General features: G+C 30.2%; 1 protein-coding gene and 1 pseudogene across 1 annotated transcript; one reads left to right on the plus strand and one right to left on the minus strand.

The window, feature by feature from the left end:
• Positions 1-1,567: 1,567 nt before the first annotated feature.
• Positions 1,568-7,391, plus strand: LOC113689084 (calcium-dependent protein kinase 17). Its single transcript, XM_027206918.2, has 8 exons — positions 1,568-2,672; positions 3,985-4,128; positions 4,904-5,056; positions 5,232-5,347; positions 5,871-6,038; positions 6,333-6,460; positions 6,668-6,767; positions 7,120-7,391. The coding sequence occupies exons 1-8, from the start codon at positions 1,991-1,993 to the stop codon at positions 7,219-7,221; spliced, it is 1,593 nt and encodes a 530-aa protein (XP_027062719.1). The 5' UTR covers positions 1,568-1,990; the 3' UTR covers positions 7,222-7,391.
• A 6,077-nt stretch (positions 7,392-13,468) lies between these two features.
• On the minus strand, positions 13,469-14,721 carry LOC113693289 (tRNA-splicing endonuclease subunit Sen2-1-like; annotated as a pseudogene).
• Between the last annotated feature and the right edge of the window lie 2,705 nt (positions 14,722-17,426).

The raw sequence follows: 17,426 nt of genomic DNA on the forward strand, positions 1-17,426 counted from the left end.
TCACTTAGGACCAAAGGAGAAGAGAGAGAGTTTCTTGTTGTGCACTTTTATTTTATTTTATTTACAGAAACTGTTTGGGATCAAAGAAAGGACAGGAAGGGAAAGGAAACCTTCCTGTGGAAAGGGATACAAGGGGACTGAAGCAAAATGGTATCTTGTTAAAGAGCAGCTTGTTCGAGTTAATGAGGAGATATAAACAAGGGAGATATTGGAAAATATTGTTTGGTAAAAGTAGATAAAAATGAGAGGATGGGAAACAATTATTAGAATCTTCATCATAACGTTATGGCATTTTTGCGCATTGAAAGTTTGATGGACTTTGACACCAAAAAGAAAATGGTAGTTTAAAGGACAGAAACATGTTCACTTCTTCAATTAGTGTCCTAAGGCGTAAGTGAAACCCAATCACTAAACCAAAGCAATTTATTGAATCGAAAAACAAGAAATGAACACTTCAATTTGAAAGGGTGAGAAGAGGATGAAAAGCCTTTGACAGACAGCTCAGGTGCTCCATAGCATTAGTTATCCAATCTGAAACCCTGAATATTCTTTATTACTTCTTTCTCATCAGTAGAATTTTGGGCTGGCCTAAGTAACACACTTATTGTCTTTTAAATGGAGAAATTATTTAAAAGGTAAAAAAAAAAAAAAAACTCTTTTGTGATAAATCTAATATACAGAAAAGCTCCATGTGATTTCAAAACATACAAAACGACACTTTATGTTTTGAACTAAATTGTAAAGGTGACGAAATCCGTTAAAATTAACAGAAATGACTTACTGGAATTAAAAACAAATTTTTTATACCTAATTTTTAACAAATATACCTATTCTACGCCTTAGTTCCCAATTCCTCTCTCTCTCTCTCTCTCTAGAGAATGAAATAAATGATTTTGTTGAGTTGCCTTTAGTTTAGTTATATCCGGGCATTTTTGTCATTTCGTCTGTCTCCGTTAATTTTAATAAATTTCGTCACCTTTACAATTTAATTCAAAGTATAAAGTGTCGTATTGTATGTTTTGAAACCATAGGGGTTTTTTTGTATATTATGTTTAGAACAGGGATTTGTTTTTGTTTTTACCCTTATTTAAAGAACTCGTATTGTTTAGGTTTTTTTTTTTTGAATAATCCCAGATAGAATCTTCTTGGAATATAATTAACCGTAAAAACCACAATTTTTGTCCATTTTATTACAGTTAACTCCAATAAAAAAAAATTACTTAATCAGAAAATTGAAAATGACGGAAATTTGCCACCTTCAACACAAACAAAGTTAAAAAAAAAAGGGAAATAATGATGCTTAGATTTTCAAACTAACAAAAGATGCTACAACACTACATCCAAGGTAGCAAAGCAAACTGTCTTTACAACCCCAAAGGCTCATTCAGATAAGCTGATGTAGCACTATTGTAAACTGATACGACTTTCACAACTATTGACATGTCAAAATAAGCTTGACTTGAAATTGAAACTACCAGCAGTTCTGTCATCCGTACAATATGCCTACAACTGGTCGTTAAATCTGGACCAAAAATCACTACCACTTTTTTAGGCTTAAAATTCTCTCTACCATTCTTGTATGAAATGTAATTTTTCCTCAACGATCTGTCTTTACACCCCAGAGACTCATTCAAAGGATGTAGGCAAACATTATTAACAAAAGTTCTCTAATTTGTCCTACAATTCCTCACCATCAATTCCATCTGCAATGACCAGCTCATTGCAGTGTTTCCCATATTCCTTCATGCACCTCTAACTTCATTTTTGTACGTGCTGTGCATGGATCCCTCTCTTTGATCAAAATTTTTAATTTCTTTTTTCTTTTCAAGGTTCCTCAAAACCCCATTTTTTTCCTTTGCTCTCTCTCCGGGCCTTGGTGTCCGCCACCCCACTCTCCCTCCCACTTAATCGTGATCTGATATTTTTATCTCTTACCCCTTCTTCTCGTCCTCGTCCTCATTTGGTGATCTACAGCTCCCCTGATCATTGAATGGGGAACTGTTGCTCCCAGAGCAGCACAGACGATGCTGCTGCTCCTGAAAATAATGCCGAAAATGGAGAATCTGAGCCTAAAACTGGAGAGAGTGCTACCACACCCCCTAGGACTACCCCTCCTTCAGCCTCTCCTAATCATTCCACCAAGCCCTCAAAGCAGGCTCCAGTAGGGCCGGTTTTAGGCCGTCCAATGGAGGATGTTAGGTCATTGTATACCATTGGAAAAGAACTTGGAAGAGGGCAATTTGGCGTTACACATTTGTGCACCAACAAACAAACAGGTGAGCAATTTGCATGCAAAACCATTGCCAAGAGGAAGCTTGTAAACAAGGAGGATATCGAGGATGTTAGAAGGGAAGTCCAGATCATGCATCACTTGACAGGCCAGCCTAATATTGTGGAACTTAAGGGAGCATACGAGGATAAACATTCAGTTCATCTGGTGATGGAGTTGTGTGCTGGAGGAGAGCTGTTTGATCGGATTATTGCCAAGGGACATTATACCGAGCGAGCTGCTGCATCTTTGCTCAGAACTATTGTTCAGATTGTGCATACATGCCATTCTATGGGTGTCATTCATAGGGATCTCAAGCCTGAGAACTTCCTTCTCTTGAACAAGGATGAGAATGCTCCTCTCAAGGCCACAGATTTTGGTCTCTCTGTTTTTTACAAGCAAGGTTAGAAGGTCATTGTGTTTTTTTATCTTATTTATTTTTTTAATTGCTGAATTTTGTTGAAAACTTTTTTTTATCATGTAAAATTTTTTTAATCAGCCCCTAGTAATTCCCTCCAATGATGTAGAAAAGAGAAAAGGTGTACTGTGAATAGGGTATGTATAGAATGATGGAGGCTCAAGATAGACTTTTTCAATTCTTTGTTTCATGATGAAGAGAAGTCCTTGAGCCATGCAGAAAGAAATCTAAATCATCTAAGATTTTGTTTAATTAAATGGATATGTATGAGGCCTATGAATAATGTTTAAGTAATCAAATATTTGTACCTCATTAAGAAGATCATGGGTAAAGGAATTAATTCAAAATAGTTGAGAAAATAAGAAAATTTGTTCTACCTAAGTAACGAGTTATAGGCATACTCCAACCTTGCTAATGGCAATTAGTCAGCTTATTTATTAATTTTTTTTAGTCAGCTTATCTTGATGATTCAAGTTACCTTTTTTTTTTCTAGTCTCGTACAGAAAATAAGAGAAAACATCAAACTAAAAGAAAATCAATAGAATTCACACTATGGACTAGTGTCTTGCCTAGTTGAATAAATGTGGAGTTCTATTTTTCTTTGTTGTGTTTGTTTTCAAGTGATAATTCTTGTTGATCCAAAGGACTTCTATATTATATTATACGGATGATTAGATGAAAACTATTTAATTGAACCCCAAATTTGATATCTCTATATGATTCTTTGACTTGATACATGTAGTTTTAATTGAGTCTCTATATGATTCTTTGACTTGATACATGTAGTTTTAATTGAGTATAAACAACTTATCAATGTGCATTTGCAAGATAGAACAAGTGGATGTTATACCAAGACACTTGTGCCCCTAAAGAATTAGGTCTACAGACTCGAAAATGTTAATAAACCAAGAGATCATAAATCTGACAACGAAGGTTGCAGAGATACAAAGTATCACTTACATGAGAAACATTTTTACCTCAAGATAGTTATAAGCTTAAGAGTACGATAAATTTCTTGAAGTTTAGACTCAGAATATCAAGTAATTTCTTCAAAATTGTCAAACAGAGTTAATCTTCAAATTTGTTAATTAGACTTGTGAAATAGGGAATTATTAGACTATAAAATTAAGTATCATATCTCAATCATAAGATGCTACGATTGCAGTCCCAAATCTTAGAAATCAATAGGGCCATTAGCTAATTAATCTAATACGGTCCTTTCTTGCATATTTGTTTTGGTTAGTTTCCTTTTTTTTCTTGGATTCTATAATCAATCCTTTTGCATTATCCACGGCAGGAGATATGTTCAAAGACATCGTGGGAAGTGCCTACTACATTGCACCGGAAGTCTTGAAGAGAAGATATGGACCTGAAGTGGATATCTGGAGTGTTGGGGTTATGTTATACATTCTTCTTTGTGGAGTCCCTCCTTTCTGGGCTGGTATTATCTTTATAAATTCTTATTTCTTGAACGCTTAAGTCCTCTTCATGGTCATTCTTTTGTTAATAACAAAAGCAAAATAAGGCTTTTCATTTGTTTTTTTTCCTTTCCGATAAAGGATCTTCTGTTATGATTTTTCCTATTAAACTCTTGTTACATTGCTTATGAAATTGACACATGTTTCATGAAACAATGGATAATAATCGAAGTTTTAAAACATCCACTTGGTTTAACCGGAGATGTGTTAGAGAAAACTTCCCAATGTGTTACGGTTCCTCCTTTATTTCCATTGTTAATCTTAAACATTTACTTTTTGAATGTCATTAGATAAAGAGTTATATTTTTAAAGTCAGCGTAGACTATTGCTACACTAACCACCCTTTCTTATTGAAAAAGTACTTTTAAATATGGATTAATCTTTCATACACTGACAGTATATATACTTTTATCATTAAATACATGACACATAATTCAAATTTAAATTTGAAATTCAAATTTTACATATATGTCGTGCATTCAACCGTGATAATGTATACACTATCAGTATATATAAGATTTGCTCTTAAATATACCAATGCACTCAAAACAATTTGAAGTAGAAGATTATGCTAAAAATTCACCAAAAGCCGCCTCCTTTGAACATATTGATTACCTATTACTAAAATGTTAGATTCCAGAAATCCACTAGAATTTTCGGATGAAGGGATTAATTAACTTTAGGAGTGGTTAATGCATTTCACACTAACGCTAAACGACATAATAAATTGTGTTGCAGAGTCTGAGAATGGCATATTCAATGCAATTTTACGTGGCCACGTGGATTTTACAAGTGATCCATGGCCTTCAATTTCATCCGGAGCAAAGGATCTTGTAAAGAAAATGTTGACTTCTGATCCCAAGCAGAGACTTACAGCAGTTCAGGTCCTAAGTAAGTATGAAAAATATATTATTGGCACAAATTTAATCACATTAGCTTCTGATCTATACCAAGGCTCTTTTTTCTGTAGCATGGTATCTGGATTTTGTACCATTTTAAATCCTACAAGATAAGAGTATTTCTTTTATGGAGTTATGTTAAACTAATGTTTTGCTATTTGTTTCAGATCATCCATGGATCAAGGAAGATGGAGAAGCACCTGATACGCCTCTTGATAATGCTGTTTTGGCCAGGCTCAAGCAGTTCCGAGCCATGAACAAATTCAAAAAAGTTGCTCTTCGGGTAAAGATCTGTGTGTTTGGATAGGAGATTATTTGAAATAATTTTTTGAAAAGAAAATTATAGCACTTTTTATGATATAATATATGTGAGATAAAAAAAGTGATGGGCAGATAAAAGAATTGTTGAAAAATGTGTTTATTATACAATCAAATAGTTTTTTGCAAATAAGAAGTTATCCAAACGCATTTTCATAAAATATACTATTGTCATGGTGTAAAAATTCATATTGTTCTAATGTTTTCATATTAGACAAGTCAATTAGAACTTCCATCATTCATCTTCTTCCTCCACATGCATCTACAACTTTCTTGACACAAATCAGGACTAATCTCACACGCAACTCGCAAAGTTCAAGGATTTAAATGTTGACAAATAAAAGTTTAGAATTTAATAAAAAAAAATCTAAAACCATATGCATAATCTCTTTAACTGCACAGTTGACTTAGTCCTTATAATTGCTTCAATTGGATATGCCAAGTAATGTAACAACTAACCTGATCCTTTACTTTCTTGGAATGAATAGGTTATTGCAGGTTGCCTATCGGAGGAAGAGATCATGGGACTAAAGCAAATGTTCAAGGGCATGGATACTGATAATAGTGGTACAATTACACTCGAGGAACTGAAGCAAGGATTGGCTGAGCAAGGGACTAAGCTATCAGAATATGAAGTTAAACAATTGATGGAAGCAGTAAGTTCCAATGCATCATATGTTGCTATGTATCCAATTCCCATGCATGACATTTTGAAGTAAAGAAACAAGTAAAAATTACGGACTCTGATTCATTTTGGAAGTTCCAAACACTTTTAATCATATGTTATATTTTAATATGATTAAACTAACTGTTTAGATTCTTCTATCCTTATTTTTATAAATACTTACATAGTTCTTTTGAAATTATAGGGTAACCTTATCGTTGAATTGCCTGTTTAGGTACATATTATACCCTATTCTTTTGTCAACGCTTTTTATTTGAAAATACAGGCTGATGCAGATGGGAATGGGACCATAGATTACGAGGAGTTCATTACCGCGACAATGCACCTGAATAGAATGGACAGAGAAGAGCACCTTTACACTGCCTTCCAATACTTTGATAAGGACAATAGCGGGTAATGATGATGATATGATATTTAATTATCTTTAAGAAAAAAAAATCTATTTCAAGATTTCTATGTTTGGTATAAATAATAGCTCGTTGTATATTTATTTTTTTCAAAAAAAATTGATAATTGTTATCAATTCTTTCTTTTATATAACAATTGTTCAGGAGCTTTGTTTCACCTTGAGTGGAAATGTGATATTGTCTATCTAATCAGGTACATTACAATAGAAGAATTAGAGCAAGCTCTCCGGGATTTTGGAATGAGTGATGGGAAGGATATAAAGGAAATCATTTCTGAAGTTGATGCTGATAATGTAAGTACAAGGAAACATTTTAATCATTTTTCTAATATTTATGTTGAATTTCTGTTGCTAGAAAAAATCTTGATGCCAAAATCATGTACGATTTTAATCCAGAGTGATGCTCTTAAAGAAAGAGAAATAATAAGTTAGGAAAAAAGAAAGAAAAGAATTTTAACACTTGGCAGGTTCTCATTATGTTCTATGCTGAAGAAAAATTTGAATAATTTCATAATAATTTTCAATGCATTTTCATCAATAACATTTTGTGGAGAAAACTTGTTAATGCTAAGAATTTCATTAGCATTCTCTTTTTTCTTCTTCCAAATTTTTTTCCCACTCAAACAACTGCTTGTAACATTTGCAGGATGGCCGAATAAACTATGATGAATTTGTGGCCATGATGAAGAAAGGCCAACCAGATGCACCAACCAACATAAAGAAGAGGCGGGATGTATTTGTTTCATAAACTTGGATAATAATCTGCAATATATTGTAGGTGAAAGATGGGAATTGTTGCTTATAATCATCATTTTAGATTCTGCAGTCAGGTTTATGATCCATGTATATTTAGTAAGTCTGGGATAATATCACTCATGTATATATATTGGCCATGACATAAATTGCTGAAAGTATTGGAAGGAAAATCAGGTTTGAAGGTTGAGTCATGAGTGATTGATGTGGTTCTATCCCATTTGTAAACTCTGAAAATCAGGTTAATGGTAAGGCTTGTTCTTTATTTAGGATTACTGGGATTCTAATTGTAACTTTAATTGCATGTTGACACCAAAAGTAGACATAACTTGTGTGTCTCATCTTCTCAGACAAAAATAAAATAAAATTATTGGTAATAATTTTAGTCAAGGTGTCAAATTTGGTGTATGTTTTGATGCTGATAAGTCTAAGAAGTCACTGGTATTAAAGATCAATAATGGTGCCAAACCTGTAATGCGCTTTACATTCATATACTATAAAAGATGCATACAATTAGTGGATGGCTTACAATTTTGTATCCATGACTTCCATTCAACTTGTTGGAATGTATTTTTAATCATCATTGTTAAATTGACATATAATGCAATTAATTAGTCTGAGGACAATGATTTTGGCATTTCACTAAAAACTATAAGCACTCCACTTCTCTTATCCTTGACCAATATAATGAATATTTCTAGGCTAAATTATTACTTTAATGTCAAAAAATGTCCCCAACAAAATAGAAACAAGGAACATCTATATCTTTATGATTAGATTTTTATAAATAAAATGCGATACGGCTTCCAAGTTCACAACAATATCGAAATACTGGTAAAATGCAAACTCAATTGCCTATCATTAACATTTGACAACAAACTGGGGAAATCATTCAAAACATCTTTCACATTTCGCCAAACGAATTTTTTCATCCGTCACTTTTAAAATAGTAACATTATATTTCTTTCAAAATTAAGTTAGTAAAATTTGGTTCCAATCTAAATTTTTTACCATATTTTACTTTAAATACATCACATAACTTGCCCATTATCATTTTTAAGAGACAAAAAGGCTAGATCCCATTTATAGTTAAATAAACTAGTGTGTGGGGCATACACTACATGTGTGCATATTTTAGAAAAAAGCAAATAATAAAAAAGATATGGAATAAAAAATTGGTTAGAGAGATTTTTGGGAGGTGATGCAATGTTCATTAGTGGATTAGTTAATCAGTTAATCGTAGAGTGTAGTGATAGTTATGTAATGGTAGTTACATGGGAGTGGGAGGTTTTTCAAATAAAATGTGGATAGACAGTAAATTTTGGAAAGGTATTTTTGGAAGGGTAAATATTAACATTTTTTGTTAACACTAAACTCCTACTCACACTTTATTATACAGTAAGATGACCCAATCCATATTCATCTTTGTTACAAAAAAATAGGATCTAACTCGAACTATATTTATTTTTTCCAAGAAAATGAGATCTAATCTAATCCATATTCATTTTTACCACTAAAAAAGTGGAATTTGACTTTTTTGCACATAAAAATAACTATATGTTGACCACGTGGTGATTTCAAGAAAAAAAGTGATCGAAAAATTAGGTTGGAATCAAATTTTACTAATTTAAATATGTAAGGGACGTAAAGTTAACATTTAAAATGAAAGATGAAAAAATTCATTTAATAAAATGTGAAGGACATTTTGAATAATTTTTCCAAAAAAGATATAAATTGCCTATCATTAACCTCAGTACACACGCGCTTATGGATGTGCATGTTTGTACATACACACACATATAAACACGGAAAAGTCTGAAGTAACGATAGTTATGGTAACGAAACTGTTTTTACCTGATATAACAGGTAAAAATACTTTTAGCGACCATTTGATTACCTGTTGTACTGGTCATCTAAATAAAATAGTACCTCAAATTTTGGTTCGTAAGTTTTACATAAAAAATAGTAAGTTAACTCAATAAATTAGTAACTTTTATGTCTCAAAAAGTAAATTTGAATAAATATGGAACTTACTTTTTTTTTTTGAAGTAAATTACTACTCTATATCTGAAACTTAGCTTTTGGAGAGTAAATTCAGTTCAAGTAATAGTAAGTTTTTATAGATTAATAGTAAATATTGCTGATAGAATAGTAAATTTGGTTAATCATCAAAACTTACTAGTTTGTCGCATAAATTTATTATTTTACTTAAAGAAACTTATATGAAACAAGTATTAGGAAATTTATTTGAAATAATGCTAAGATTTTTTTATTAATAATTGTAGCTTAGTATTATAGTTAGTAATTACTCGTAATGTAAATGTATGATACACAATTGTATGTATCATTTATAAATGTTATATGTTTTAAACATTTTAAATATACTATGAAAACTTTTTTTTTTTTTTTTTGCATATGACCTTATAAAATATGTAAGAATAATTTGTCATATTATAAATTTTGAATTATTTTTGAATTTGTGAAAGGTTAGAAAGATTGGATGACAGTAACAACAAATCTTTCGAGTTATATATAGAATTGCACTTATATGTACATCACCATATTTTCTATAGATGAGTTTTATGTAAACTATTAAAATTATGAATTCACAAATGACTAAATCTGACTACTTTATGGCATATATTAGTCTAAAAGACTAAAAAATTACTGTAATCATGTGCACGTTGATTGTTGAATTGAAATTTCCTTTATTACTAGTACAAGTTCTTCTAATCAAAGCAAAATAAAATAAAATATCTTTTCCTATTGTATGCAGTAGTTATGTTTAATAGAAAATTATTAAAGCATTTTTACAATACATAATTTCTCCTAAAATTAGTAACACTTTCCATGACCTCTAACCTTGTCAATAATAGTAACCACTGACATGTAGATAATCTTAAAAGCAAAAGCCATCAATATGAAAAAAAAAAGAATGTTTTCATGCTGAACAAAAAAAATTGCGATTCTATATTCATCATGAACGAGAATGAATTACAAAGTTATCACATTTCTAATTTCATGTGCATCCAGAATTTTACGCAGCATTAGTTTAGAAGAACTTTCCTTTTTCACACTAAGGAACCAATCCCAGTCTCTACGTTTCTTTTATTTTTTTCTTTAACCATTAAATTCAAAGTTGTTAGCAGTAAAATACTAAATAAATTTAATTCCATTTCAAACTCTAGTTAATTGTATACTAATATTTTACACCACAATCAATTGAGCACCAATTTTCCTTTTTTTTAAGTAGCTATTATTTATTTTATTACTTAGATTAAATATTTACATATAAAATAATAGCAATAAAATGCCAATCCTTGGATCAATAGAACTTCAATTATTGTTAATAAAACTAATTTTGCATTGATAAAAATTAGTCTACAAAATGAAAAGTCAATGGCAACAATTGCTAAAATATAGCAATTTTTAATTATGGGAAAATAAACAACTAAGTTCCCAAAATATTTCACTTTTATTGTTTAAAAAATCTTAACTTGTGGACTAAATTCAAAATAATTCTATTGTCAAAAATATTTTTTCTCAAATTAACTTTCATGATTAGATGTGAGATACAAATATGGTAAAATATCCCTCATACGTATGTCATGGATATTTCAGACTTTTAGTAAAAAAAAATATTGTTGTTAAAATAATATTGTGTCATAGTGTACTAATTATTTTAGGACCATTTTATATGCGAACTAAATTTAGTTTAAATTATACAATAGATTATATATGCATGTGATTTTCATTTATAATTATTGGATCCTATTCTTATGAACAATCTCCAAAGGAAAAAAAAATCCAGATCATACTGATTTTCTTATATTAATTGTTATACTAATTTTGTCATTTTTATTATTATATTATTTCTCATTTTGTTTAGACTCTTACTCTTATTATTTCTTGTGTCTCAGATGTAAATTTATTAAAACTTTATCATCTTATTATATTCATAGGTGTTAAATTATAAAAATTTTGATATATAAACAAGTAATATTCTATATATAACTAGGAAGATTTGTTGTTATTGTTATCCAAATTTTCAAACTTTTCAAAAATTAAAAATGATTAAAAACTTATAACACAACAAAATTTTATTACATATTTTACAAGATTATGTGAAAAGTCAAACTATTTTTCATAGTATTTTAAAATATATAAATAAATTTGTTTAAAATTATACCTATAATCATGTATTATACAGGTATATTATGAGTACTTACTAACTAAGGCACTAAGAATTAATCATTAATAAAACATCTTATCGTTATTTCAAATAAATTTCCTAATACTAGTTTGAAATATGTTTTAAAGTAAAATAGTACATGTGCCCCATAAATCAATAAGTTTTGATTATTAATCAATTTTACCATGTTATCAGTAAGAATTACTATTTATGTATAAAAACTTACTATTACTTGAATTAAACTTACTCTCTAAAAAGTAAGTTTGGGATATAAAATAGTAATTTATTTATTTAAAAAGTAAGTTTAATATTTATTCCAATTTACCTTTTGTAGTATAAAAGTTACCAATTTATTACTGTTAACTTACTATTTCAGATGGGAAACTTACTGTCTTATTTTTAAATGTTATCCTATTTAGGCGATAGGTCTATCAAATAATCAAATAGTCGCTAAAAGTAAATCAAAAATAAATCGAAAATGGTCATATAAGTGTTATCTTATTTATGTCTCAAAAAGTAAATCGAAATAAAAATAAAAGTTACTTTTTTAAAAAAATAAATTACTACTCTATATTCGAAACTTACTTTTTAGAGAGTAAGTTTAGTTCAAGTAATAGTAAGTTTTTATAGATTAATAGTAAATCTTGTTGATAGAATAGTAAATTTGGTTAATCATCAAAACTTACTAGTTTGTGGCATAAATTTACTATTTTACTTAAAGAAACTTATATGAAACAAGTATTAAGAAGTTTATTTAAAATAATGCTAAGATTTTTTTTAATGATTGAAACTTAATATTATAGTTAGTAATTGTTGGTAACGTAAATGTATAATACATGATTGTATGTATCATTCATAAATGTTTTGTGTTTTAAGCATTTTAATAAATGTATGTATCATTTATAAATGTTATGTGTTTTAATAAATTTATTTTCTAGGTGACAAGTATAAAAGTTAAAGTTGTACTAATGTAGCATAATCTTTGAAAATTATAGTAAATTTACCCATATATTAAGTTTCGTGAGTTTCAAATATATTTTGTATCATTTACAATATGGACTTATATGCACATTTTTATCAAAATTATTTTTAATTCGCAAATAGTATGTAAATTATTATAAAATGTCATTTTATAATAATCATAATTTTTATAGGTGAATGGTCTATAAACTGCTAAAATTGTCAAATTATAAATGAGTAAATCATACTACTTTATGACATATATCAGTCTGATCAACTAAAAAAATTACCTTAATTAAGTGCACGTTGGTTGTTGATTTGAAAGTTGCACCCCTGTCACTATTTCGTTATTACTACCACAAGTTTTTCTAATCAAAGTAAAACAAAATCATCAGTAATTTATTTGTTGGTAGATATAAAATGCATATTATTTTTCTACATATGAAAAATACAATTTCATATATACTAACCATTAATAGAATATATAGTTTGAACACGATCAATTGAGCTCATATTTCATTTGTTTAGTTATCATTTATTTTGTTACTTATTAATTTCATGAAGTCATCTGAAGTGGAACAAATGAGTTAAATCATGGTACAGTTTTGTAATTTAATACGAGTTTTTTGTAGTGACTAATTTTAAATGTCATTGTAACCGTTGTCTTCACTGGCATGGTTAACTCACTAATTCTATTATGGTGTCATGAATTTTCAATTTCAATCCGAGACTGAACGTTTTAACATTGCAATGGAATTGGTCCTACACCCTAAGAATTTGTGGGGATTTCTTCTACAAGATCAGTTGCAGAGAAGATGAACAATAAAAGTATTCATAGTTGGGAAAAATTATAATTTATCTTTGCTATTTCTAGCTGAATTCAGGCCTATGGAATTCAGGCCTGAGAAAATGTATCAGACCGAAAGTGTGTCCCCAAGTTGCAGTTCAGTAATAAGCCATTACCTACGCTACATATGAGACTGAAAGACTGAAAATATACATTTTTTTTCAGTTATTTTTGGAGAATCAAGGACCAAGTAAATGATAACCTTTAGGATTAATAAATGAGTAGCTCGAAAACCAGAGGGTATTGAAGTTTGATTCTGCATTTCCATTTTAAACTGGAAAGGCTGAAGACTTTTTTTTTAACAGGAACATGCAACGTTGATATCAATTACATTTTGAGCTTAAACAATCCACAGGGACTCGAATCTTTCTAAATTGTACACAAGGGACAATCCCTTCTAAAACCATCAAAGCCTGCATTAAAAATCATCAAAATATTCCATGGTCTGATTTGTCATTAATCCTTGTTGAGAACTGCTGCCGCAAATTCTTGGTGTCAAGATTCCCCAGTTGCAATTGTTTGGTTCTCACGGCATTGTTGTGGACTCCACCTAGTGATTGTCCTTTCTTCAACAATGTAACTTTCTAAACATGGAGGCAATGTTACATTCTCTCCATATTTATCAATATTAACAAGCAACAATGTCTTTGCAACACTGCCACAAGGTCAAGTGTGCAATGATAATCAGATCAAACCATCAAACGCCCATTTGTTTCACCATTGTTATCAGACAAAACAACCACAGCATACTCTGACTGCACCAAAGATGGATGATGCCGGTAGGCGACAAAGTCCACACGATACTGTGATCCTGATCTAACCACCCAATTCTTCATCCGAAGATGAGAATAAGATTTGAATAAATTCGTAAAATTTTCCTTTTTGGACATCATGTACATCCACAACTCTTCACTATCAATTTCACAATTATTTTCGTTGACAATTTTGATGCATTTTAGGACATAGAAGAGGTAAAAAGCTTCCTCCAGACTTAATTGGAACCACTGCTTATCCTTCTCAGCTGTGACTACCGGGTAGCCAAAACAAGCTCGATTAAGTAGATCAGTTTGTTTGGCATCTGCTTGGAAGAGTACGCTCTGACTTTTGAAGACTTAGGAAGCCTCCTTTGAATGTATATTGATCACCAGTAATACAAAGCCACATGCTCTGATTTTTTCTGAAACCAGGATATATATATATACACACACACACACACATATATGCTTAAAAGCGTCCCATTAAGGCTTTCTTAACTACAACTTCACCAAAGAAGCATCTCGAAAGCTTATTACTATGGAATTCAGACCGAAAGTGTGGGAAAGTCTTATGGAATTCAGACCGAAAGTGTCTTCTTGTATGCATAATAGTTGAATTTCATCAGAAGATAATTTGTCAAGCCGATCAATAATGGTTCTCCCACTTATACCACCACCATGCTTGGGCGATTTGTTAGATAACTGTACTAGCTCATCTACATGAACTGTCATTTCTTCCATTTTCAGTATGATGCTAGAAGCTATCATGTCAAAAAAGCTATCATGTCAACATTTGTGTTGGTGTATGCTTTCTGAGATTTTAACTTAAATTCTTAGTAGTACATATGAAATATTGCAACTTTGTACTCCTACGCAATCCATACTCAAGCTGATCATACCTAAAGATTGCAATCGTACGCAACCCATACCCAAAGATTGCTGAAAGTTATCTCAAATTGCATCCCTGTTTCATATGTAAAAGTTTAAAATTAATAAACCACGGATTTAAATGATTTATTTAATAGTTTTATCATCTGATTTTTCGTTTAGTCTTGAAGAAATAGATTTTACCGAGCAAATTTGTGCAGTCAACTTGTCCTCTTAAATTATGCATAAGATCGAACATTTGTATGCCTAATGAAACACTACATAGTTAGAAGTTAAAAGGCTTTTTGCATTTGACAAATAAATTACTCTATTTGGGTCGGTGGATTTGAATTCAATAAAGCATTCAGTTGAATGGATTCGGTGGATTTGGAAGTTAAAAGGCTTGTTGCTTTGTGCTTTTAACCCGGTACAGGTATCAATCATATCATACAAATTTCTTTTTGACATTTCAGCAAACAGCTTATATGCATTCCAGAATTAACTGCTTTTCCCATAAATGCCTACACCCTACTATGTTTCACATACAGGGTCTAAGTCATTTCCCATACATTTTTCAAGTTGACAATCAAATCAAATGAAAGATAAACAAATTAAAGCAATATAATGAAGCGATTTTCAAGAAACATGATAGTCTAACCTTTTGGCTGTTATTTTTTATCCGCTCTCTTGCTTGATACCACCACCCAGCCTTAATAAAATTCTCAACCTTTCTGTTGGGTCTGCATATGCCCGATCGATCAGGAAGTAGAGATGGAAAGTGTGGACTGAAAAATTTTGCAAGGAAAAAATTTCTATTCCATCATGTCCTGAGGTGAGAAAATAAAAAGAAGGCAACCAACTTTGGAGAGGCAAAACCGTTTCAGAAATTGGTGGTTTTTTACTTAAATATGAAAATTTTTTACTTTTAGTATTAGTAAGTTTAATTTAAACAAAAGTAAATTTTGTCAAATAATAAGTAAATTAAATTACTCAAAGCGTAAATTTGTATTTCTGACTAAAACTTATCTTTTAGGCATATATTTACTAGTTTTAATTAAAAACTTACTAAAGTTAATATTAATTAATTTAATATAATATTTAAAAAGTCGCTAAAAAACTTGATCTGTCACTAAAGGTAATAGAAACCTATAATAGTAGGTTTCTCTAATATCGTTATCATAACTATAGGCACTGTAGCATTGTCCTATAAACACATATATACATGTATATTTTATCTCAAGTGTAAGGTCCAAATGCAACTTAAGAGGGAGGGGGTGAGTTAGGTTGTATAAGACTAAAAAAGTTATGGCAAAATTCACCCAATTTTAACTAACCAAATTTATCTAAGTGATCATACACTTAAGCAACCAAAATAAAAAGGAAGATAGGGCAATTTAACTACACAATCAAGTAGTAAAAGAGAGAATAATAAAAATAAAGGGAATTGCAAGCCAAACAATTTCCCAAATTTTTTTCAGACTTAGAGTTGAATCCACTAGTAGCTTCTTCAATTGTTAGTGAAGCAAGCAACCTTGTATATATGAAGATTCACTCTGTGCTCATCATAAACACACTTTAGTTGAGTCAAAAAATTATACAACTTCACTCAAGTTTTCACTACACTACAATTAAATGCCCCAACCAATTAAGAAATATACTTTGCTTTACAACCTTACAAAGAATAGAAGTGCACAAAGTGGAGTATTTTCTAACCAATATCACTCTTAGAAACTTGTAATCAATGTAAGCAAAAGTCCTTAATAAGTTCAGATTTTAAGGTATTTATAAGATCCCAAAATTTAGTCCAAAATGCTCTCCAATGGTCAAGCATTTAATGTAGAAAAAACTAGCTATTGGAACTGTCATTGACAAAAATGTTCTTTAGTATCTCAAGATGGCTAAATAAATATTTAGTTAACATCACAAACAAAAAAAAATAAAAACTACATATAGAAAGTCATGACAACTGAAGAATGGAAAATTGTGTCAATACATTCATAAGGTTACCAAAGTATGAAAGAAAATGTATATTTTTAAAATATTAATTTTGAGAAATTCAAAACAAATATAAGCCTTTTTTAAATCTGAAAGTAGACTATTAGGATTAACTAGCCAAAAAAGTGAAAAAATGCTGCATTAAACCATTGATAAATAAAAATTACAAAATTTTTTTTTTTTATCCTTTTTGGCTTTGCAGAGTTGTCTGTAAGCAATTTAGATCAAAAAATCAAGGAGCAATGTGTACTTAAATTATAAATAGTTTCATGTCAACTATCTCTACATGAAGATTAAAATGGAAACAATGGTTTTAAGACTTATTCATAAGTTTATCTAAGTTAAGTATCTTTGTATTCCATCTTATTGAGGCTTTGTAAGCTACTCCCGTTAGATAATAAGAATCATAAATTGGCCTGTTAGAACTAACTATTATCTATATTTCACCAATTATATTCAACTATGTTCCTAGTGCAATAACTATTATATATAGTTGATTGATTCAATAATTTGTAAGCTATTTGAGTTTGTATTTCATTTTGTGATATAAAGTGAAAGTTCACAATGGTACTATCAAAGCTCTC

The sequence above is a fragment of the Coffea arabica genome, chromosome 1e, assembly GCF_036785885.1.
Source record: "Coffea arabica cultivar ET-39 chromosome 1e, Coffea Arabica ET-39 HiFi, whole genome shotgun sequence".
In the NCBI taxonomy this organism is placed as follows: Eukaryota; Viridiplantae; Streptophyta; class Magnoliopsida; order Gentianales; family Rubiaceae; genus Coffea; species Coffea arabica.